This window comes from Spizellomyces punctatus, assembly GCF_000182565.1.
Source record: "Spizellomyces punctatus DAOM BR117 chromosome Unknown supercont1.15, whole genome shotgun sequence".
Taxonomy (NCBI): Eukaryota; Fungi; Chytridiomycota; class Chytridiomycetes; order Spizellomycetales; family Spizellomycetaceae; genus Spizellomyces; species Spizellomyces punctatus.
In genome coordinates this window covers 117,862-138,595 of record NW_015971551.1, presented here as the reverse complement: position 1 = coordinate 138,595, position 20,734 = coordinate 117,862, and the positions used below count along the sequence as shown (strand labels likewise).

General features: G+C 48.6%; 10 protein-coding genes across 10 annotated transcripts; 4 read left to right on the top strand and 6 right to left on the bottom strand.

The window, feature by feature from the left end:
• Window positions 1-9: 9 nt before the first annotated feature.
• On the top strand, window positions 10-1,828 carry SPPG_07244 (uncharacterized protein; the record flags this gene model as incomplete). The annotated part of the gene is made up of 7 exons (XM_016755408.1): window positions 10-132; window positions 210-401; window positions 466-556; window positions 633-740; window positions 808-1,274; window positions 1,339-1,406; window positions 1,472-1,828. 7 exons carry the CDS (start codon window positions 10-12, stop codon window positions 1,521-1,523), a joined length of 1,101 nt encoding a protein of 366 aa, XP_016605355.1. The 3' UTR covers window positions 1,524-1,828.
• A 1,289-nt stretch (window positions 1,829-3,117) lies between these two features.
• SPPG_07243 (signal peptidase I) lies at window positions 3,118-4,111 on the top strand. Its single transcript, XM_016755407.1, has 3 exons — window positions 3,118-3,248; window positions 3,318-3,602; window positions 3,665-4,111. Exons 1-3 carry the CDS (start codon window positions 3,132-3,134, stop codon window positions 3,872-3,874), a joined length of 612 nt encoding a protein of 203 aa, XP_016605354.1. The 5' UTR covers window positions 3,118-3,131; the 3' UTR covers window positions 3,875-4,111.
• On the bottom strand, window positions 4,033-4,668 carry SPPG_07242 (uncharacterized protein; the record flags this gene model as incomplete). Its single annotated transcript, XM_016755406.1, has 1 exon — window positions 4,033-4,668. The coding sequence occupies one exon, from the start codon at window positions 4,666-4,668 to the stop codon at window positions 4,063-4,065; it is 606 nt and encodes a 201-aa protein (XP_016605353.1). The 3' UTR covers window positions 4,033-4,062.
• Window positions 4,669-5,305: 637 nt separating this feature from the next.
• SPPG_07241 (uncharacterized protein) lies at window positions 5,306-6,503 on the bottom strand. The gene has a single exon (XM_016755405.1). It carries the CDS (start codon window positions 6,375-6,377, stop codon window positions 5,406-5,408), a length of 972 nt encoding a protein of 323 aa, XP_016605352.1. The 5' UTR covers window positions 6,378-6,503; the 3' UTR covers window positions 5,306-5,405.
• Window positions 5,916-7,562, top strand: SPPG_07240 (methylmalonyl-CoA epimerase). The gene is made up of 5 exons (XM_016755404.1): window positions 5,916-6,616; window positions 6,692-6,755; window positions 6,823-6,905; window positions 6,978-7,109; window positions 7,166-7,562. The coding sequence occupies exons 1-5, from the start codon at window positions 6,416-6,418 to the stop codon at window positions 7,184-7,186; spliced, it is 501 nt and encodes a 166-aa protein (XP_016605351.1). The 5' UTR covers window positions 5,916-6,415; the 3' UTR covers window positions 7,187-7,562.
• Window positions 7,167-11,867, bottom strand: SPPG_07239 (uncharacterized protein). The gene is made up of 4 exons (XM_016755403.1): window positions 8,194-11,867; window positions 7,883-8,119; window positions 7,475-7,810; window positions 7,167-7,409 (listed from the first exon to the last, which is right to left on the bottom strand). Exons 1-4 carry the CDS (start codon window positions 11,829-11,831, stop codon window positions 7,310-7,312), a joined length of 4,311 nt encoding a protein of 1,436 aa, XP_016605350.1. The 5' UTR covers window positions 11,832-11,867; the 3' UTR covers window positions 7,167-7,309.
• A 98-nt stretch (window positions 11,868-11,965) lies between these two features.
• Window positions 11,966-13,510, bottom strand: SPPG_07238 (GTP cyclohydrolase II). Its single transcript, XM_016755402.1, has 2 exons — window positions 12,626-13,510; window positions 11,966-12,551 (listed from the first exon to the last, which is right to left on the bottom strand). The coding sequence occupies exons 1-2, from the start codon at window positions 13,312-13,314 to the stop codon at window positions 12,068-12,070; spliced, it is 1,173 nt and encodes a 390-aa protein (XP_016605349.1). The 5' UTR covers window positions 13,315-13,510; the 3' UTR covers window positions 11,966-12,067.
• Window positions 13,511-13,727: 217 nt separating this feature from the next.
• On the bottom strand, window positions 13,728-15,669 carry SPPG_07237 (uncharacterized protein). The gene is made up of 8 exons (XM_016755401.1): window positions 15,457-15,669; window positions 15,280-15,393; window positions 15,000-15,179; window positions 14,911-14,945; window positions 14,738-14,843; window positions 14,559-14,675; window positions 14,392-14,499; window positions 13,728-14,332 (listed from the first exon to the last, which is right to left on the bottom strand). The coding sequence occupies exons 1-8, from the start codon at window positions 15,514-15,516 to the stop codon at window positions 13,838-13,840; spliced, it is 1,215 nt and encodes a 404-aa protein (XP_016605348.1). The 5' UTR covers window positions 15,517-15,669; the 3' UTR covers window positions 13,728-13,837.
• SPPG_07236 (uncharacterized protein) lies at window positions 15,650-16,748 on the top strand (the record flags this gene model as incomplete). Its single annotated transcript, XM_016755400.1, has 4 exons — window positions 15,650-15,836; window positions 15,892-16,028; window positions 16,092-16,154; window positions 16,215-16,748. The coding sequence occupies 4 exons, from the start codon at window positions 15,650-15,652 to the stop codon at window positions 16,272-16,274; spliced, it is 447 nt and encodes a 148-aa protein (XP_016605347.1). The 3' UTR covers window positions 16,275-16,748.
• A 113-nt stretch (window positions 16,749-16,861) lies between these two features.
• Window positions 16,862-20,730, bottom strand: SPPG_07235 (uncharacterized protein). The gene is made up of 23 exons (XM_016755399.1): window positions 20,523-20,730; window positions 20,406-20,459; window positions 20,306-20,338; window positions 20,142-20,248; window positions 19,944-20,088; window positions 19,861-19,875; window positions 19,752-19,799; window positions 19,555-19,698; window positions 19,386-19,491; window positions 19,302-19,324; window positions 19,018-19,239; window positions 18,764-18,952; window positions 18,607-18,697; window positions 18,354-18,526; window positions 18,151-18,295; window positions 18,073-18,087; window positions 17,963-18,001; window positions 17,614-17,901; window positions 17,422-17,552; window positions 17,294-17,359; window positions 17,176-17,230; window positions 17,024-17,109; window positions 16,862-16,958 (listed from the first exon to the last, which is right to left on the bottom strand). The coding sequence occupies exons 1-23, from the start codon at window positions 20,592-20,594 to the stop codon at window positions 16,884-16,886; spliced, it is 2,322 nt and encodes a 773-aa protein (XP_016605346.1). The 5' UTR covers window positions 20,595-20,730; the 3' UTR covers window positions 16,862-16,883.
• Between the last annotated feature and the right edge of the window lie 4 nt (window positions 20,731-20,734).

Sequence of the window (20,734 nt, the reverse complement as noted above, 5' to 3'; positions counted from 1 at the left end):
GGTACGCACATGTCTCCAAAAGTAGTTCAACCGGGGTCTCCAACCAAAGCTCCTGCAGCAAAGCCAATTGGGCTGGCAGCGGAGCTCGCACAGGTTAAAAATCATATCAGTGAGCTGAGAGCAAACATTGAGGTATGTCTTCACGAAAACAATAATTTCTCAGCGGTTCATGGAAAAAAAAAGTCGACGCAACATGCACGTCCATATAGAGTCTTGAAAAAGTCTTCCGCGAGAATGTGTCAATTCGACGGGCACAATTCCAGCCGTACGCAGTTTTTTCCTCCGAAATTCCAGCCTCATCTTTGAGTGGAGAGGAAGAGTATGCAAAGGAGATGATTGCACGGGCAAAGGATGAGCTGTTAAGACGTAGTGGACAGAAAAAAAAGATGGAGGAGCAGCAGGTTGTACATGACCTGTAGGCAATGAAAAATAGCTATGACTGATGCTGGGGAATATGTGATGTAGGCAAATCAAAAACTTGACTATGAAGAGCTTCTTCGTAACAAGACTGCTGAGACAAGAAGGAAATTTCGGCAGAAAGAGTCATTGCTTGCGGGTGAGATATCAAACTGATTGGGATTGATATCAGATCGCAAAAGCTCAATAGCTATCTCATTTTCATTATCTCGCAGCCGGCCCCAAGTTTTTGAATCACTTTTCCTCCACTAATGGGGATATCCTCCATGTCCACATCTTGGCAGAGAGATTGTATGTAGCTTTTGCTGCAAACAATTACTTGGGTATGCTACGAAATCAGGGTACAGTGAGTGTATTCTGATGCATGCTAACAGCCAAAATTAACTTAAGAATTCTGGGAGCTTCCATCCACCGGCGAGCAGCCAATTCTTCGAGATATCATCCGCTTGAGCAGTCTGGACATAGTTACCACCGTAAGCGATCTTTTCATTGAAGATGCAACACCTATCCCCGAAACCTCTGCCTCCCCCACTGCCACGGCGATGTCGTCTGTACAGCACTCGCGACGCCCATCAATCGGCAGACGTCCATCAGTCACAGGTCGACGACCTACTATAACATCGTTTGCTGAGATTCCGGAGGACACAATCATTGAAGATGCTCAAAGCATTCCACCACCACGTCAGAGCGGATCACTCTGGGGTGAGACCTCCGGCGGGGGAAGGAAACGCATGTCGAGCCGCACACATCGGGTGATAGGAAATGTTCCCGAGGAGGAGTCGGCGGAGAGTGTCGCAGAGGCTAGTGGGACGGAGCGTGAAGAGCCCATAATGGTTGTGGCACCTAGCGAAGAAGACGTAAGGGTGGATGAGGCAGCTGAACCACCGCCGTTCACGGTAATGAAGCATGCATTCTTTCTAGGATGCAAATCTGGGATGGGGGCTTGCTTCGAGATTGCTGTCACATGGGATCGGGAGACAGATGCTTTGGTATGAGACAGATTATTTTGCTCCATGTTAATCGCTCCAGCTCATGTGTGCGTGCGATCTGGCAGTCATACACGCACTCGATTACCAAAACACGACTGCTCTCCGTCAACCCTATAAAAATCTCCTGTTTTATTGAGCACGAGGAAACCATCGTCTGTTTGGTCTCTCATTACGGGTCCGATCACGTCCTTGCAGCATATAATGCTAATCTGGAAGATCAATGGCAATGCAAAGGGGATGTGTTACGATATACGGCAAAGGACAAACAGCTCAAAGTTATTGCACAAACAAGGCTGGACACCGTGAAGGACGTTGCAAAAGCGGAGGATGAGAGACCTACCACCAGCATGAGTTCTGGAAATACTGAAGGTCAACCAGGTGACAATTATTCTCGTTCTGTCTATGTTAGAGTACTAATCATGACGATCACCCAGATGAGTTATTTATCACTGCTATAACAGCAGACGACATTCACAAGCACGTACTAGTTGCCATGCGATCTGGGGCAATATTACGGCTGAACTGTGAAACGATTGTTACCGGAGGAACGAAAGATAAAGATAAGGACAAGGAGAAAGACCCAGAGAAAGAGCCTACTCCGGGCGGTCGCCGGGAGAGTATCAGGAAATCAATCGCAGAGCCCGCCATGGTTATGCCAGTAACGATTCGGAAGGATCTATTCGTAGCTTGGTGCTTGGATGTACGTATCTTTGCGAGAGCTTTAGGGCTGATATGGTCAGTATGCTGAAGCTCGGCTGTAGGTCCAAACATTGCCTTCAATGTCATTGCCTGTGGCTCGTACTCCTGGAACCGCACCTGGAAGGGACGAAGGCCCAGGAAAAGCACAGAGTCGCTCAATGTTCATGTTTCGAAACAACCCCGACGTTGTGGTATGTACCAGGTTTCAATTTTAGATGCACTTGATGCTGACCGAAAGTTGTGGACTTCCAGACAAAGTGCATGATAACATTCATGCATACGACCAGCAACAAGCCGTATTTGCTGCTCTCCTGCGCCGATGGCACATTGAGGATGTATCCTATGGACATTGGACTGGCCACCGCTTCGCCAATCGTGTATACTTACGCAGATCAGGATAAAGAGCGTGGGCCGAACAGCTCTGAGCAAGCTCTAGTGTGGGCTGACGTCCTGGAAATTGAATCCAATAATGGGAGTGGTATAAAGCAATATCTGATGGCATATGCGGCCGATGGTGAGTTCATGTGTGTAATGGAACCTTCTATGAAGGGCTGATCTGTTGGCGGTAATCGCTTTGACAGGCATCTTTCTGATATATAACGTGGCGGATCCTTCGCCATTGCTCGAAAGCCGCATACTGTCAAACCGGGCACCTTATCTCCTCCGTGATGCGATTGGAACGCCCTCAACTCCACAGTTCAACAAAAGTGCTCCTCCGACTACTTCCAGGCCAACCACAACCCTCCTGGGAGCTCCGTACCCGGCATTAAGGCGCTGCCGGCAATTGGACTCTTCTAGTGGTATATGTGTTATAATGGCAGGAAGGGAGTGGAGCTTGGTCAACGTAAAGTCATTGCAAGGATGGGACATCAAAGAAGCACCCCAACGAGGAAACTCATCGCAATGATTGGGAGACATTTTTAATTTAGCTCTATAAGATTTAATTTCCATACTAAATCATGTGATATCACATGAGCAGATGACTCTAATGAAGGCTTGTTCTTGGACTAGGCTTCTGTTGGCACCATGTCATCCAGCCGCCTTCGAGCAACGCTCTTCCGAGCGTTGTACGTTATTCCCCCAGCCTTGGTGTTTCTGAAATTTGGCTACACGATTGGTTCTGTAAATGGCCGCTCAATGCAGGTATTTCATATGCCAGTTATCGTTGCAGCATGAACGGTGCGTGTACATTCTGACAAGTCCTACGTTCAGCCCACCTTCAACCCAGACAGTAGCGGGCTCCGCAAAGACTGGGTGCTCCTCGACCGCTTCTCCCCAGCCTGCGGCAAATACAATGTCGGGGATGTTGTAATACTCTCGTCACCGTCGAACCCAGAAATGAAGCTGATAAAGCGGATCGTGGCACTTGGTGGCGATGCTATCAGACCAAGGCATGGGCCAGGGGAAGGCGTGGCACCAGGAAGCTGGATACTAAAATCCCAAGTTGATGAGTATGTTAGAATTCCCAAAGGCCACTGTTGGGTGGAGTCAGATGAGGTATGGGTCGCACCGTTTCTGCCCAGGTTGTTACCTTGCCCTGAGTAGTGCTATCATTCTAGCCTTATAGAGGACTCGATAGCAATGTCTTTGGACCAGTGCCCCTGGGACTCATTGATGCCCGTGTAGACCGGGTTATATGGCCTTTGGATCGCTTTCACAAGATTCCTCGAATATTACCGAAACCTGGACGGGTGGTCAAATCGGGGAGATTGACATTTGAATTTGATGACGCCGATGATGCGAAGATGGTACCGATTTGGAAAACGTGAGGTTCGGATATTCCTGGATTTGTACATAACTGGGGGAATTTGAACCGGCTAGTGAGGCGAGGTCTGCGGAACGAATAAGTCGCACACGCTGTTTCGTAGCCCTTCGCTTTAGTTGCTTGAGTTCCCCCGTATCCCTGTGTAATTTAATTGCCAACTTTCCGATTGTAAAAGCCATGTATGGATGTTTATTACTGTACACGTTGAGATACTGCAGACTTGGGCCTTACTACTTTGCGCACATTCTCAGTTTCCGAAGGTTTCCCTGTATTGCCAACCCAAAGAGAAGCAGAAGCCGGTCGTTTCATGTACTTGGCCGTCTTCTTCGGCTTCTCTGCGGCTGTTCGCTTTGAAGAGGCAGGACGTCCGACAGGATTCATCATTCTCCAATATTCTAACCGCCCATCTAGGTAGTGTAACCCTTCTTCCACACATTGACTGATTACTTTTCCCGCCGAACGCATAAACGAGGTGTCGGATGCAAGGCTCAGTAGAAAGACCCGATCGTCATAAAGTTCTTCTAAAAGGTTGCGTTCGAGTATATCTTGGTTATAGGCTGAAGTGGGACGGCTCGTAATGTTAGGTGCAGCTATCACGGAGTGCCGTGCTGCCGTCACCGAACGCCGAGGAGACATGACGGTCGATTGTCGTCGTGAATTAAGGGAACCAATCACACCAGGGTGGTGTGCGCCTGGGCCCTTCTTTGCGTTGTTATTTTTGCGGAGCTCTGACTCCTGCTTTTCTATAATTCTTCTCTCCTTGAGTTTCTGTGAATCAATCCCTTCAATTGATGCCATTATGGCTTGCTTGCATCTTAATACTCCGAGGCGGAATTCTTCAACGTCAGGCCGAGAACGAGCACCTCGGTGGCAGTGTACTAATGCTCCTTCAAAGTCTCCTGCACTGAAAAGTGCATCTGCTTTAGCCGCCAAAGCCTTGATGTGAGAGGGATCGGTCTGCAAAGCAGCTTCTGCATCGCGGAGAGCCAAACTGTGTTCGCCTTGTAGGCTGTGGCACTTGGAACGTAACGATAGGACATTGGGGTCTGTCGGCCGAATTTCAATCGCTCTGGTATATAAAGAAACAGCCGCTGCCAATTGTCCCTGGCGGTGAAGACGATCGGCTTCCGCGACCAGCGCTGGGAAGAGAGATTGAGCTTGTGCTGATAGAGCTGCTTCGACTGTGTTTTCCGACCTATACTTGTGAGATTGGTGGCCTCCAATGTCATCCCCGCCACTTGCGACCTTAGCCTTGGAAGGACCGCCTTCCCCAGTTGCGAGTTTCCTTTGCATGGCGTGAGGCAAGATGGTGCTGCTTTGATTGTGTGCAAAGTTACGCCAAATTTAAAGTGTTGACCGCTTTCCACTGCATTTTAAGGGTTAAGAGGATGTCGATCAAGGATCATTGCAATATTGCCCGACAACCACCCTGTCGTGGTTTCATTAAACTAATACAAACATCCAATATTTACTGGCCATACTTTGGTCATCCAATGAAATTTGAGTAGTTACAGGACAGCATCAAAACTGTTAAATTACATGGGTTCATACATCAGATCTGATCGCAGAACCCACTTCGACCCTTTTCTGACTACGGCGCCTTCATGTAATAGACACCTTCCACCTTGTGCATGCAACAATGCCATACCGGTAACAGGTGCAACGGACAAAACGGGCTTTTTGTTTTTCAGTGTGCCTCGATAGAACACTGTTTCCCCACCTTCTAATGGCGCGTCGTCTTCTACTTTTGCATTAGATTTAAGACCTTTCCGACTTTTTGTCTTTGGAGAGTCTTTGGTCGTGGCCTGGGCTTTGCCAGATGTATCGCAGCTTTCTTCCCCACCATTCAGGTATATCAATAAGGTAAAGTATCCTCGCTGACTTCCTTCTCCTTTGGCCTCCTCATCATAATGCGGTCCAAATCTTTGTCCCTCTCGATAACGATACAATCTCCACATATTATTCAATCCACATGCCCTCAATCCTTTGCTTACTTCGTTCAAGGCAGGTGTCTGCTCAATAACAGACCGCAGACCGGCGGTGTTCCAGATCAAGTGTGAAAGCTCTGGAGAAGTGAAAGCGCTACGGTCATTATCTCGAAATGCTACAGAGCGTGTTTGTGCGTGGGAGGAGAGCTGCAGCGGGTGGGCTTTTGTACAGGCGGCAAGAAGTTGGCTGCATTCGGATGATGTGAGAAGTGATGGTATCAGGAATATCCAAGTGGAAGGGTCTGCAGGAGTCTGGAGGGTTAGATGCGATTTGGGTTTAATGGACGGCCATATTCGTTGATATCTGTACGAAGATTCTGGTGGTTCATTCATCGCATCTGTTTGTGTTTGTCGAAAAGTTAACAAGTGTAAATGTATGTTAAATTGAACAAGCTGAACTGACACGGCGTATGAACGGTTGTCACGATCGGTTGCTGTGCCAAGGTCAGTGTCGTATACACCAGTGTACATGTTAGACTTTTCACCCGCTTTCCATTTCGTTTTCTCCAACGGAGTCATCCCATCTCATTAACTCCACTCCCGACACATACACTGTCATGTATTTTACACGGGCCATTTGCCGCACTCGTCCTCTTGTCCGCACGACCAATGTCTTACGCTCGTTTGCAACCAACACGGCAACCAACCCAGCATGGAAATTGGGCATACTGAACCATGTGGCTATCGCCGTTCCAGATATCGATAAATCGGCCGGCTTTTATAAGAATGTGATGGGTGCTAAAGTGAGCGATAAAGTGGTATGTACTGGGGACCGGGTGGCCAACCTTGTTTAGCGGGTCGGTTCCTGATATCTGTTTCAATACGTTTATCAGGCGCTTCCTGAACATGGAGTGTATACTGTATTTGTAGAATTGGGCAATACGAAGATTGAGCTGTGTAAGTTCTCAGTACGAGAATTAGATAAAGGGGATATAACTAGATATATATAGCTAACATTTCTTAGTGCATCCTTACGGCGATAAAAGCCCCATCGAAAACTTTTTGAAGAAAAAGCCAGATGGTGGTATTCATCACGTTTGCATTGAGGTAAAACCTTTTATCCCAATATGTTCCAATACACCTAGCTCTTCAAATAACGTTCATCTTGCTCCCCTTCAGGTTGACGACATTTACGCTGCAATGAAGGATCTCAAGGAAAAGAAAGTAAGGGCATTGGATCCTGAACCAAAAATTGGTGCACATGGAAAACCGGTCGTGTTTCTGCATCCCAAAGATTGCGGGGGAGTATTGGTAAGTTGGAGAATCGTCCTGTAGAAAGTGCGTGGTGCTGACCATTGACCTCACAGGTGGAACTAGAGCAGCGCTGAGCTGTTTGTTTTCATATTAGGGTTCTATTATGAGCCCATTACTCCGCGCATCAAAAATAATTAACGGCAGGGTATAACTGCCGCACACAGTACTTCCTGTACACAACCTACCTTCTGCTAGTCCTACATAAACATTCTAACCATCCGATCTAATCCCGCTGCTACAAGCACCTTTCGAGACACAGCTTCCTGACCTGGTCGCGAAGCGTCCTTCGCCGTTATCCTAGAAAGAAATATATCATTCAGCATAGTGTTCCTCGGCACGAAGTCCATAGTCTGTCTACAAACCATTTACACACACTGACTGCCGTGCCATCACTTCCACACGGCACCTTCTCGATCTTTCCCGTATGGACTCTCCAAATAACAATTCCGCCGCCGCCACTTTCTACGCCCTCTTTACCTCGCCCGCGTCCTCTGATATCGCATGTCCCGCAATATACCCACGCGCCACAGGGACTGAATTGTCCTTCAACCCGCACGCCGTTCGGTATGTCACGGGCTTGGTACACTTTAACCGTGGTTTCCGTCAAGAGGTTGAATAACCGTAACTGGTTGTCGCAGGACAGTAAAATATAGGTGTCATGTATTGGGTGTGCAGTAAGCGCAGTGAGCGGAGTTTTACTATTGGGACAAGTGCATCAGATCATCAGATCAAGGACCATAGCATCATTTCAAGTTAAGATCTTCACTCACTTCATTCTCAAATCCCGTAATTGTATAGTATGCAACAGCGTTGCAGTTCTCAAGCGATAGATCCGAATGGAATAGCTCAAACTCGCTACTAATTTTTGTTGAGATGTGTCATCAGGGTTTCCAGCAAATACGAAAGACGTGAATGGTTCGTTGGCATGGACAGAAGAAACGGATGTGGGTGATGTGGTGTCGAGGGAGAAAAGCTTTATGGATTGATCGCCGGAACATGTAGCAGCTCTGTTGGTTGTGCAAGACGAAATTACAACTCAGCACTTTACGCCTGCACTTGTTGTCTCGCGGTGGAAACTCACCTATTATCCCCACCAGGGACTATGGCCGCCTTAAATACTATCCTGGTATGGAATTTTCTCCATAATCTGACGCATGCTCCGCTCCTCCAGTCCCATAGTTTGACGTCAAATTCCATGTCTGCTGAGACCAGAAGTGACGGATCGTCTGGATGAAAAGCAAGACATGTAACAGGTTTACTGGTTCCATTATCAAGTTGGGTGAGAAGAGTCCCGCTTCGCACATCCCATATTGATATTTTCTTGTCTGTTCTGTCGTGGTTGCCCGCTGTTGCAGCGATGATTTGACCGGTCGACGGTATGTCGGTAACATCGATGGCACGGATCTGACTTAGAACAGGACCACACGTGGAGGCTAGAGCAAAGTCAGCGGACTGCGGGTCTTGTGGTAGCGGCGGCAGGTCCGCGTCGCCGTTGAATGAGAACGTCGTGTGAGAACTAATGCGGTCATAGTCATCGCTGCGGGCGCATAGTGACTCTCGCCTATCTCTAACGGTCGGTTCCAGGGATAAACGCCGAGGGGTTTTCCCCGCGGAATCGCTTTTCGGTACCATAGAGGCGCTTTGACCTCTGGATCTCACAGGACTGATGTTCAGGCTTGCAGTGCGGGTAGGAGCAACGAAGGAGTTTGATGAAACGTTGCCATTAGTATGGGGAGATGGTAGCGTGTGCGTGATGGTTGGTAATGGCGACATTGAAGAGCCTTGTATTCGTTCTACTATTACAGCGCCACTCTTCGAACGTGGCTCAATAATTGGACTCGAGGGTACTTCCGGCTGGTGTTTCGCTCGTGTCTTTCTCCGTCCGTTTTCGCGATTTTGGCTCAACCGTGCGCTCTTGTCTCCAGTGGAGGACCTGTTACTTCCTCGACTGTCCTGGCTGCTGACTTGACTCTTTCTTCTTTGTAGTCGCTCTCTATCTTTCCGTCCTCGCCTGCTCTTCCCGTTGCCAATGATACCAATTCTCTCCAGAGAGGTTCGCACCTGCTCCCATTTGCTCCAACCTATATAAAAAGTCTCCAGCGTGGAATTATCTAATACCTTTTCCACATCGTCTCTATTCCAATCTAAATCTGCAGCAAGGAAAAATTCACCCAGAGCTCTGGCAAAGAGAGGACCCTCGTGAGTTTCATCTAACTCTGTTGCTGACTCTGACTGTCTCCGTCGAGAATGACGACGATGCCACGTCCGAGCTGCAGTCCAGAACGCCTCCAGTTCCTTGTCCCAGTTTAAGCGCGAATACGGGTTGGCATCTGTAGTGTTTGTCGAATAGTCGCTCGTACGTTCTCGTAAGACTAAATCGTCTAACAGTGCCAGATCACGGACAAACCATTCCCCTCTACTTTTGCTTCTCCCCGCCCTCTCCTTCTCCACTCGTGGTTTGAGTATGGTTTCAACGGTCTTCGCAGCCAGCTCCGTGTTCCCAGTTTGAACAAGATGAATGCACATGTACTTGCTCAAGACGTATATCAAGTCTTCAAAAGCAGGAATAAGACTTTCGTTCTCTGAGCCATAATTCTGGGGCGTAGAACGTTTTGAGTCGTTATGTGCTCTTTCCAACTCACTCTTCATCACCTCTTCTACGACGCGAATGGCCCGACCGAACTCCTTTTTGCGCAGCCACTCATTGAGGGTTGCTTCCCGCGCAATCCTTCCTATATTGTCAGACTCGGTTCGGAGCGAACGAGCGGTTGCTTCGAGTCCGTGTGCATTACAATAATGTGTGAAAGCTTTCACGGCCATCGATGGAGGAATATCGGTGTAAGGGCCGCTTCGTTCAGCATCGGAGATGCATTTTGCCGCATCTCTGTACTTGGACGCATCGGCTTCCAGCTGCTGTAATTGGGCTTGCATTTGAATCAATTGCGTTCTCAGCTGTCTTTCGCTTTCCATCAGCTCAGCGATACTGTGTGGCGGAAGAGCCGCGGTATTCATATGGGGCGAAAAGGGAGTACCTTGTGACGGCATTCGCTCGTCAGTAAGGGTACTACCAACAAGCTGTTCGGCGGCCACTGCCACACCAACCGCCTCTTTGAGGGACGATAACGATGTCATATGCTTCAGGGTGTGCACCGGTGTTGACGACTGGTTTTGCTGCTCAGCAGGTGATCTACCACCAGTTGATGATGCTGTCACAGGAGTGGCATCGTCCAGACTCTCATCCTGGACCAGCGATTGCAATCCAAACAGCTTTAGAGCAGATCTCCGCCTGCTGTAGACTGGGCGTCGTGGAGGCGCTGCGGGGTACGATACAGGTGGCGAATTCGGACGGGATCTTTCTGCGCGATTATCAGCCTCCTCCTCATCTCGCGCGACACCGGCAACAGAAGCTCTTCTGGCGCTCTTGTTTTCGTCTGGTACCAGCTTCCCTTCCTCTTCGATGCCATCCATAGTCAGGACAGCCCTCATGGCAACAGATGAGTTACGCTTCCAAAGTCTCATGGCGCGCCCCGACTCCGGTTGCTGAGGATGAGCGTCCGTATCCACTTCACTGGCATCGGCTTCGACACCAGATCCGTCAGTATGAGACCCGACACTGTCTCGTTTTGTCTCATCTTCTGTGCCTTTGCCATCCTCAGCATCATCGTCTACTAAGCGGTCGCTGTCACCATCACCGGAAGCACTTCTGAGAACTGTGCTTCTCACTAATTCCTTGATTAAACGGATCTGAACATCTTTGTCTTGTTTGCCGTCCCACCAGCCACTTCGTCGTTTCCGAGTGGTCGATGGCGTTCGAGAAAGTGAATTTGCAACAGGCAAGGCTACATCAGTGAACTCTCCTGCCAAGGGACTCCATTTTTGAGAATCCTCAACAGGCGATTTAGGAGAAACAACAGGTGTCTGGTTGAGCGGGGCGATAACCTCTGTTCGTTCAGGTGACCGAGGCGGTCGCCTCAATTGTGAATCATCAGGGGAAAATTCAATATTGCCAGACACTATCAGAGGTACTGCAACGTTGGGCTCTGCAGCTGCGCTTGCAGCGTCGTCCGTACTTGGCACTACCTGGGCTAGTGGCTGACCTTTGAGCCAGTCCCATCCGCTTCGCCGACGGTGGACCTTGTCGGATGCCTCATCTGGCACTAGTAGAACCAGCTGCTCGGCAGGTCTTCCACTTTCTGTGTGGCGAGTACCATCCGCTTGCCCTTGGGAAGCCACCTTAGGTGACTCCGGCGACGTGTCCTGACCAGCAGACAGCGTGGCGTGTTCAAACAAAGGTTGGGAAGGAAGGCCTGACGTCCAAAAGCCGACGGTACCTAACGTGGGCGCACTTCGAAGAGATGACTGGGCACCAGGATGCGATAGGTTCAGTCCTAAGCCAATGTTGAGAGTACCGGGAAGCGGACCACTTCTCGAGTGTGATCTCCGGAGTAAGGGATGTCTGTTGGGAGCAATTGAAGGCAGGTGCGTATGATATGAGGTCTGCGTGGACGAGATGACGGGCGATTGCGGTTCTGCAGTCAGCGCGGGAGCTGGTGATGGTGCGACAGGCTGTTTCACAAGCAGAGGAAAAGACGCGAGACGGTGAAGCTTCACAGAACTTGCAGCGGGCACGGGAGCATCGGAATGACGGCGTATCTGTGGGAGAGAGTGTGGTTGCCGGAGAGACTCGTCGTCGTCGTCGTCGCATACGGCAGCAATCATTTGCAGGAAAGGAAAAGGTAAAAACGTCGGGGGAAACAGTCCCGCCAAAAGATGAAGGCTTACAAGGGGGTCTCGTTAGCCGTTCCAAATTAGGCTAGATGACCATTTAACCTATTTGGATGTATGGCTAGAATCGGATCCAATCACAAACATTTAAGGTCCAACAAGCCATGCAAAATCATTGTGAAGTAATAATCTAGTAGTGTACATGCCAACGGAGGGGCTTCAGGCGGTGTCTATGAGCTATGGCGATACTGTCCATTCAACTGTGTGTCCTCAGTGACAGATGTTGCCTTAAATGCGTCGAGCAGTTGTGATGGAATGTCCAGAATATGGCCCATGCGCTGCACCTTGGTCACAAGGTAACCATCTCGATCTTGCAGAGTCAACCCGCCAGATTCTCGAACCTTTGCAGACACTACAGCTGTTTCATCCACCATCATTTTTTCCCCATTTTTGACTTTCTCCACTGCCACGCCCACATCTGCTCCCAGTCGACGCCAACTGGCTGGTATCATCGGTACCCGCTCTGCAACCTCAACTCCATCATTCTGCAGATGACTCAACTTTTCGGGGTTATTCGTGAGTAGACGAACTCGATCGATACCCAAATCCCGTAAAATTGCAGACGCAATTTCGTAAGATCGTGCATCTGGTGGATGCCCTAGAAGGAGGTTTGCCGCCATTGTGTCATGTCCGAGATCAATGAGGTTGTATGCTCTAATACCAAGAAGCCATTTGCAATTAGACCCATTGCACCATCTTTTGCAAATCCCATTGAATTGAAACCTCACCTCAACTTGTCCCTCAACCCTATCCCCCGTCCCTCTTGTTTCAAGTATAACACTACCCCCCGTCCTTCTCGTGCCATTAACCGCATGGCCTCTTCCAATTGCTCCGCACAATCACAACGGAGAGATCGAAGGGTTTCTCCGGTAAAGCAACATGAGTGAATGCGGATAAGCGGGGGATCGATTTCAACGTGAATTCCATTGCCGTTCTTTCTGGTCCCGTTCGGAGCCCCATCTCTGTCCACTGGCTTTTCCTCATAGGATGCACCGTTTGTCATGCTTCCATTGTGATCAGCTGCTCGTCGGGCACCTCTCAGCATCCGCTCTCTTTCTGTGTCTCCCGGACGGACTTCCTCCAAAGAAGAACTCTTGAGATCATCGCCATAAACAATTGCCAAGTGTTCTTCCGCATCCCGCGAGTTGCTGTAAAGATGCAAATGACATATGCCACCGTACTCGGACGGGATGCGTGTGCGTACTTCACATCTGACAGCAAGTGGCACAAGCTTGCTGGAACGGGCTGGTTGCGTTGGTGAGGACGTTGTTGAGGTGGCGGGCGATGAGCCACTATAGGAGGTTAAGGATGTTTCGGGAAGAAAGGGTGAGGGAATACGATGGGGAGACGGTGCTATCAATGGAGAGCCTTGTTCTGTGAGATGGTGTTCCAGGTTGAGGACGTGGGGAAGCATCATGGTCGAAATTCGCTGGCCAGCACAATAGAGGTTACAAAACCAAAGAGTCAGAGGTCAGACGAGTCTCGGGTGAAGGGAAAAGCGTAAATAGCGAACACGCAAAGGTATTGCACATATAAAGGTGGAGCAAGTCTTGTAAAGGTTTTCAAATCCTACTTGTCCGAGATCCCATGTAAAATCAGTTAACGTTTTTTCCTTGCGGGAGCGGGACGAGCCCTTTGTAATTTAATGGACCTTGCACTCACGTGAAACCCATCGCTTAGTAGGGTATTAGTCACAAGCGGAATTCGGTTTTAGCCGATATGATTGTGTAAGCGCTTACTCATGCCTGCCGATCAGTGCCCACAGGCATGCGTTTGCTGTCCGCCAGTGGATTTCCAACCCTGATCAGTAGTCTGTCTCAATTACAATGATTGCTGTGTATGCTGTACGGAGATATTCCGTTCCACTTTTATCCTTATTTACATAGAAAGATGGAAAATGATTCACCGTCATATGTACACGTACAATGTACAAGATGCCGTCACTTTGCATGACTTTCGACGGCAGGTGCAATCGGCGCAATGTGAGACACTCGCGAGCAATCCGTCAGAACAAGTGGAACATGGTGCTGGGGGGGCGCCAATGACTTTGCTGGGAGGGTCTGCGGTAAAACGTCACCTTGGACGCGCAGGGCTGCATCTGTGGACATCTCTCCATCATCGGCTTTACCGTCGAGAGACCTAAGATCGTCGGACGGTAGAGGTAATGATTCGAGAGGAATTTCGTCAATATCAATCATGTCTACCTCAATGCTAGTTGGAGAGGCACACATATCCGGAAAATAACCATCACCGTTCTCTTTATATCGCGGAGTCGGGACGGGTGAGCCGAGGTGAATGCCTTTATATTTAGCACGACTCGTCGACGATTGGGAAGAGTCCGATGGTGAAGGTGGATTTGAGCCAAATACACGGGCTTCCATGGCACCCAAATCAACCTCGACCAGAACGTCCTCGTTTCCACACTGTTCGACACGCTGGTGCGAAGGCCATGCTCAACTAAAGGCAACTTGTAAACGAACCAGAAAAGGCTTACTAATTGATCCGTAATCCATTCCTTGTGCTTGTACAAGAGCTCGCCGCCAAGTTCCCTGGGAAGCTGGGATGGTTCAATGTAGAGCAACAAATCGGAGCATATGTGCATCTCCAGGTACCAGTATCAGGTTTAGAGTGTTTTTAAGACGAATCGAGAGCCAAATATACCTCAGCAGAGAGCGGTCCACAGTCACAAGCGCCAGGCCGCCAAGCATATGGGAATACCCGAGCCCACCATGGGGCTTTGCATATTAGAACTTGTTGCAAGGTCACAGGAAGATAATACTATGGATTGATTTCTTAGCATGCAAAAGCATATACCAGAGTTTCCAGGTTCTCAATAATACCTCTAACTTTTCCATTATCCATCGATGAACTTCTACCGCCTGATAGCGTCGGTCAATGCCATCCAGATTTGATATCAGAGTTATCCCACATCTGCGAGTCCTTTCTCTGTTAAATTGAACTTGTGCTCTTTAACATGTTCAAAATTATGATCCATGTCAGATATCCAGCTTACGCTGAGGCTGCCTTGTCACACATATAGTGCAACAACTATATCCGGATGTGTCAATTAGATGCAAGGCGACCGCATGTCATTTCAGTTACCTTTAACATCCTTCGCGTTCCTGCTTCATCGGCCACCCAATACCGAGCATTGAAAATAAGCAACGTCGCCCCACGTCGATCACACGTCGAAGGCAGATAGAACAGAGGGACGGTAAGATAATGCATCAAGGAAGCCGTCGGTTCTGGTACATCCGAAATGCCTTCCGATCTAAGAAAATCCTGTAACCAAGTTTAAATGACAAACACATCATTATAAGTAAGATCTTCCATATATGCATTCAGATCGTACGAACGATATAACAGATGATTTGAACTTTACTTTGCACTTTTTCCACCTAGCTACAGCTGTTGGAACTTTAAACTCTTCCGCAGATAAGAACTTGAGAGCCGTCATCCACGGGGCTCCGGTGTCGGTCATAAACTGGAGTATCGCCTTTGGAATAATCGGCCATTCATGAAGTCTACACTCCTTTGACCAGTTGTAACAAAAAGTTACCTCTTCCTCCATATGTGACAGGGTCGGGGGTTCATAGCTCTTTCCATTCAAGTAGCTCATCTTACGGGTTTATGTAGTCGCGTTGGGAAACCAAACGGAAACTCTGACGACCTGCCCTTGGGGACGAGTTTATGATGGGAAGGAAGCAAGACCACCCACTCATGCTACGAAGAAACCTCTTCGACCCCCCAAAATGCGAGGCTTGCACAGCCGCTCGATCCTGACCAGCAAACGCGACACGCCCACTAGACTTACCACACTTGATAGGTTTGGCTGTGTGCGATCACCCTCTGCAAGCATTGTGTTTACGATGAGCGACAATCCAACAAGCCCGATAAGCTCTCCACCAACACCTAGGACGGCAAATCCGGCAGCAAAAGGTACGTTCATTTTGGCCAACTGGTAAGAGGCTCGTCATCAACATGTCTTTGAAAGTCGTGGTGCGGTTTAGAGCAACAGGAAACGCTCCCATTCTCAAACAAAACTTTTACAAAATAACTGCATCGCAAAAGTTCCAGACTGTTATGAACTTTCTGAGGAAGGAGCTGAACTATAAGGCGCAGGACCCGCTGGTACAAACCATTCGTTGCTGGACTATTCTCGCGTTATTTTAACCAGATGCTGCTCATATGCAGTTCCTCTACGTCAACAGCGCATTCGCACCGGCTCCAGATGAAATTGTTGGAAACTTGTACAAGGTGCGGGAGAAAGAGTCTTATACTGTACGTTTGTAGCAAGTGATCCTAATGACCTTCTAGTGTTTCGGTACAGAAGGCAATTTGATAATAAACTACTCCACAACGGCCGCGTGGGGATAAGAGCAAACTTGGTCATATTTGCAACCACCGCCTGTGCTAGTTCGCAGGGGCGTCTGTCTGGCGCAATGCCTTGATTCCTCGCATGAAGGACGTCAAGAAGATGTGAACAATGTGGTTCAACAGTGTCCAACCGAGATACTTGCGCCTTTGTAGCATCCGCTATACTCCCTGTAACAGCTATCGGATGGATCCTGCACTATATTGACGCAAGCACAGGATTGTAGTTTATTGTATCAGATAGGCGTGCCAATTTACGGGGCTGGTATTCATTTGACCCAGAAGGTCAAACCCCAGCACTAGTGCGAGGAGGACCAACAGGGATGCATTGGCGATTAATGAAGAGCGCGACGAGGGCCCCCTTCTATGGGATCCTTTAGAATTAAAATTCGGCGTACTGTCTAAGATTTTACATTTGAGAATGTGGTGATTGAAACTTGTGTACGGAGCGAAATTGCCATAGAAAAAGAGACAAGTGCCACATATATCTTCATTTCCCATGGATCGCAGACCAACCTTCACCTGGACGGGTATATGCAAGTTATGAGCAAAAGCGATAACAGACAAAAAAGCATCCTTGCAAACAGAGGCCGTCTACAACTGTTCAAAATATTATATTTTTTGCACATAATTAGCGGGAAATGCTCCGCTCCTCCCATTCAACTCCCCTTGCCACCAGTCGGCATCCTAGAATGAATCATATCGTAATCAGCAATGTGTCATCTCCATCAATGATATCGTGGGCAACATACCGCAGACTGCGTAACCCGGATAATGTCGCCGGCCCGGAAGCTTATCTCGTCAGGTTCACTGGCAGTGTAATCGTAGAGCGCTTTCACTATAATTATAGAGTGCAGATTTCAGACCAAGGTATCCCAGAAACATGACTGGCAATGTCTTTCACCTTGTGGGTAGGACGGGGTAGGAGTAGGATTCAGTGATGATCTCTTTGAAATTGCCTAAAAGAGGAGCGCATTAAATCAATACTGCTCTTTTCTCGAGCTTTGAACGAATAGACTCACTCCAAGGGAAGCACTAGACTCGCTGGCAGTGTCTATGAGTTCAACGTAATTGACCGGAAATTGCCCCTGCATCCACTGTTCAGATTGTGCAATCATTGATGCGGCCCGCGAATTAGGCATAGCCGTACCTTGCCATGTGGGCCCTCCCCTTCCCACCATGCGTCGCTCCCCGTATTCTTGTTCGTAACGGTGATGATGTCACCGGCAGCCATGGTCAGCTCTCCATCACACGTACTGTCGTATGCATACATTGCCCGAACTGAACAAAACATCAGCAAAAGCGTCAGCGGCCACAAGGTCGGGGACTTAGGGTTACCTACCTTTGGGATATTTCGGCACAGACGACACCGGACGCATAACAGTAGATGATCTTCGCGATGAAGATGTATCAAGCATGGACGTCCGATGCTGCTGTGTCGAAACGGATCTGGCTAGACTAGCGACTGACGTTGTTATGCTGCTTGGCGCGGAGGCTGCGAGTGCTTGCCATCCTTGTGTGAAGACGACAGGAAATTGACCAATCTGTCCAGTGCGTGCGACGCGACCTTCCCACCAGGCTTCGTCGCTAAAGTCTCCACTCGTGTCCACCACCTCGATACTGTCTCCAGCTACGTGAGGTATGAAGATTAGCTTCCTATAAGTGTTTAAACGGGAGAAGCGACTGCACACCTCGGAAAGACAACTCGCCCTCATCAGTGGCATTGAAATCTAGGATTCGGTAAGAAATGAGGTTGAACAAATTCATACACATGTCTGATGTGCAACAGGTGTGAGCATACCGTAAAGTGCTTTCACTAGAAAAATAGCGATCCAATTAGTTTAAAAGAAGACATTTTCGAGAGGATAGCAGAGCGCACCTTGTTTGGACTTGGGCGAATCAGATATCTTTGGTCCCGCAGGAGACAATGTGGATGGAGCCGGCCCAGATCCATTAACTGGCTCTAGATTCTTAATGTAATTTGCGGGAACTAACCCGACTCCCTGGCTAATAAGATTTTGAACCTTGACAGTGTGCATGAGCCTCAGGTGCAATAACAAAGCGTCTTCACTCCATGCGTACCTTGACCCAGCCATCAGATTCCGGCACAACTATCACAAGGTCGTCGCCATTGCGTAGGGATGTCTCTCCTTCACCTTTCGCGTCGTAGTCGTAGATTGCGACCGCGTTTGCTTTCGATGCAAGCGACATGGTCGGAGCAGCGGTAACCGGAGCTACTGGGATGATGGCCTCCACTATAAAGGGCAAAGATACACATAAACCACGTTAAGAACCGATTTACACTGAGCTTCTCAGCAATGATGGAAACTCATACCTCCCATGTTCTTCAATATTCGGATTTGGGCTGCAACTTTGACCTTTGCGGCATTCAATAGGCGGATGCCATTCTCAATCTCTTGCCTTTGCTGGGATCAGGAGAGAAGGGATTCAGTCTTTAACTCGGATGTTTCGGTACAATATGAGCCGCTTACCTCTAATGGCGTCGCTGCGTTACCAAATGATGGTGTTTGACTATAGACATCTGCCATCTGTGTCACACCACCAAGCTCCCGCTCTTTCAGTGCAATGTGATTGTTTATCTCTTCCTCTCGATTCATTAACCTGCCAAGGCGTTGTCCCAACGCCACTTTTGTCACGTCGTCCACAGTGAGATGCTCCACCTGATCAACTAATGAGGTAAGCGCAGAGAAACCTCCGCTCGCACCTTACACCCCCATTTACGTACATCATCCCCAGCACCGGGCTCGAAATGGAACGGCCCTGGATCTTGAAAGATAGCATTGTGATCCCGCAAAAAGTTATCCAATTCCTTGTTACGATCCACATTTCCGAGTGAGGTTCGTACGGTCTCTACACTTGTTTGTAAAGCGCCAGTGTAGTCGCTCTCCAGGCCAGCGTACTTTTCCAACAATGAGGGATAGACAGTATAAAAGTTTGCGTCCAGATTCTGCGCCAGATGGTTGAGTATGGGCCGGTATTGTGGGTCAAAGAGCCTGTCAAATCACCTACTAGCATCAAGTTGGGCAGTTCCTCTACACTCATGTTCATTAGGTTATCTAATTCTGACGCCACGCCCAACGAAAGGACAAATACCTTTATAATACGCTGCTTGTATGACGTTAACGCCTTCCAAAGCGAGGATGTAGTCATTTCGACTGTCGTTCAACTTTCGGCTCAAAGCTTTCCACTTGGTTCTATGCTGACCAGGGAGAGATTGTTAGCTTATCGTTACATACCCTAGAATTTCGGTCTAATCGCGAACCTTTTCCACACGCTCTTCCGAGTCCGTACCAGTAACAAGGTTTTTAATGGCATTCAGCCCAGAGCCCGGCTTCCTCGAAATGTCGTCATATTTTTTCCGCGCAGATTCAGCTTCCTTCGCTGTTTTGTCATACGCTTGCCTAGCCTATTTGACGGTGTAAGCATCTGCATCGTCGACTTTATAGCTACAATTGGTACCTTATCGAGCTCATCATAGGCTGTCCACAGTTCTTGGTGGTATTTCGTCTGAAATAGTTGGTATTTTCTGGTAAGATCGTAGTCATTTGCGTTCACATCCGCGACATACCCCAAATTCAAGGTTCTAGTACATGGGATGATCAACAATGTGAGTACATCTCACCAAAGCTAGCAACGTATTCTAGAACCAACCCTCTTTGCACCCGCGGCCCTTTCCTTGTTTAGCTCCCTGATATTGTCCGCAATATCTGCGACAAGTTTCTCACTGATGTCACCTCGTTTTCGAGCTTGCTTTTCGGATTCGGTCAATACAGCAGAGAATGATGCATATAGGGCACTGCTCGGGGAGGTCATTATACAAACGATTCTGTTACAGCGGTATGAACTTACCCCGCTGTGGCATCTTCAGCAGACGATAGAGGTGTTGGATTACCGCTCGCAACCGTTGTTCGTTTGAACTTTTTGGTTATGTAGTGTTTGCTCAGCTTCTCTAGTGCCTGTCACCGCGAGGTGTGAAATATAGCTGCGAGGTAGGTTCAGACAGGTAAACGTACAGTAGCATACTGGCTTTCGATCTCCGCTCTTTTCTACAATAAGAGAACGAGCGAGTTAGAGACGAGTAGATAGTACGGACCGCCCAAGATTGGCACGCACCCTAAAATAAGAGTTTAAATTCTCAAGCAGTTCAACTTCGGCTTCTGATTTTATCTTTTGAGAGACCCCATGTGTTATTTTTGGGGCATGAAGCTGGAAACTCGTCGTGGCATATACCTGCAACTTTGCCAACTGTCCTTGTTGATGAGTCCTCAGCTGCTTGACTGCACCGCGAACCTCGGCAGACATTGCTAGAAGAGCACTCTACTATACAAGCTTGTCTAAAACTAATGCAGCGCAACGAGCCGCCAGCAGGGCTGCTATGCGTCTTTTTGCTGCAAGATGGTGTGCTGAGATCGCGTGGACGTTTGGGCCACAGGGTGTCGCGT

Coding starts and splice junctions, on each gene's coding strand:
- SPPG_07239 (XM_016755403.1), bottom strand. CDS start 11,831: ATGATTGCTGCCGTATGCGACGACGACGACGACGAGTCTCTCCGGCAA. Junction 8,120..8,193: donor GTCCCTGGTGGGGATAATAG/GTGAGTTTCCAC, acceptor CACAACCAACAG/AGCTGCTACATGTTCCGGCG. Junction 7,410..7,474: donor GCAGTCAGTGTGTGTAAATG/GTTTGTAGACAG, acceptor ATTTCTTTCTAG/GATAACGGCGAAGGACGCTT.
- SPPG_07237 (XM_016755401.1), bottom strand. CDS start 15,516: ATGAGCTACTTGAATGGAAAGAGCTATGAACCCCCGACCCTGTCACAT. Junction 15,394..15,456: donor TGTCACATATGGAGGAAGAG/GTAACTTTTTGT, acceptor ATTATTCCAAAG/GCGATACTCCAGTTTATGAC. Junction 14,844..14,910: donor TGTGACAAGGCAGCCTCAGC/GTAAGCTGGATA, acceptor TCAATTTAACAG/AGAAAGGACTCGCAGATGTG.
- SPPG_07235 (XM_016755399.1), bottom strand. CDS start 20,594: ATGTCTGCCGAGGTTCGCGGTGCAGTCAAGCAGCTGAGGACTCATCAA. Junction 18,296..18,353: donor AATCTGATGGCTGGGTCAAG/GTACGCATGGAG, acceptor CACACTGTCAAG/GTTCAAAATCTTATTAGCCA. Junction 17,110..17,175: donor TACCCCGTCCTACCCACAAG/GTGAAAGACATT, acceptor CTATAATTATAG/TGAAAGCGCTCTACGATTAC.
- SPPG_07240 (XM_016755404.1), top strand. CDS start 6,416: ATGTATTTTACACGGGCCATTTGCCGCACTCGTCCTCTTGTCCGCACG. Junction 6,617..6,691: donor CTAAAGTGAGCGATAAAGTG/GTATGTACTGGG, acceptor TACGTTTATCAG/GCGCTTCCTGAACATGGAGT. Junction 6,756..6,822: donor CAATACGAAGATTGAGCTGT/GTAAGTTCTCAG, acceptor AACATTTCTTAG/TGCATCCTTACGGCGATAAA.
- SPPG_07241 (XM_016755405.1), bottom strand. CDS start 6,377: ATGACTCCGTTGGAGAAAACGAAATGGAAAGCGGGTGAAAAGTCTAAC.
- SPPG_07243 (XM_016755407.1), top strand. CDS start 3,132: ATGTCATCCAGCCGCCTTCGAGCAACGCTCTTCCGAGCGTTGTACGTT. Junction 3,249..3,317: donor TAAATGGCCGCTCAATGCAG/GTATTTCATATG, acceptor TCCTACGTTCAG/CCCACCTTCAACCCAGACAG. Junction 3,603..3,664: donor GTTGGGTGGAGTCAGATGAG/GTATGGGTCGCA, acceptor CTATCATTCTAG/CCTTATAGAGGACTCGATAG.
- SPPG_07238 (XM_016755402.1), bottom strand. CDS start 13,314: ATGATGCTTCCCCACGTCCTCAACCTGGAACACCATCTCACAGAACAA. Junction 12,552..12,625: donor GGGTTGAGGGACAAGTTGAG/GTGAGGTTTCAA, acceptor TCTTGGTATTAG/AGCATACAACCTCATTGATC.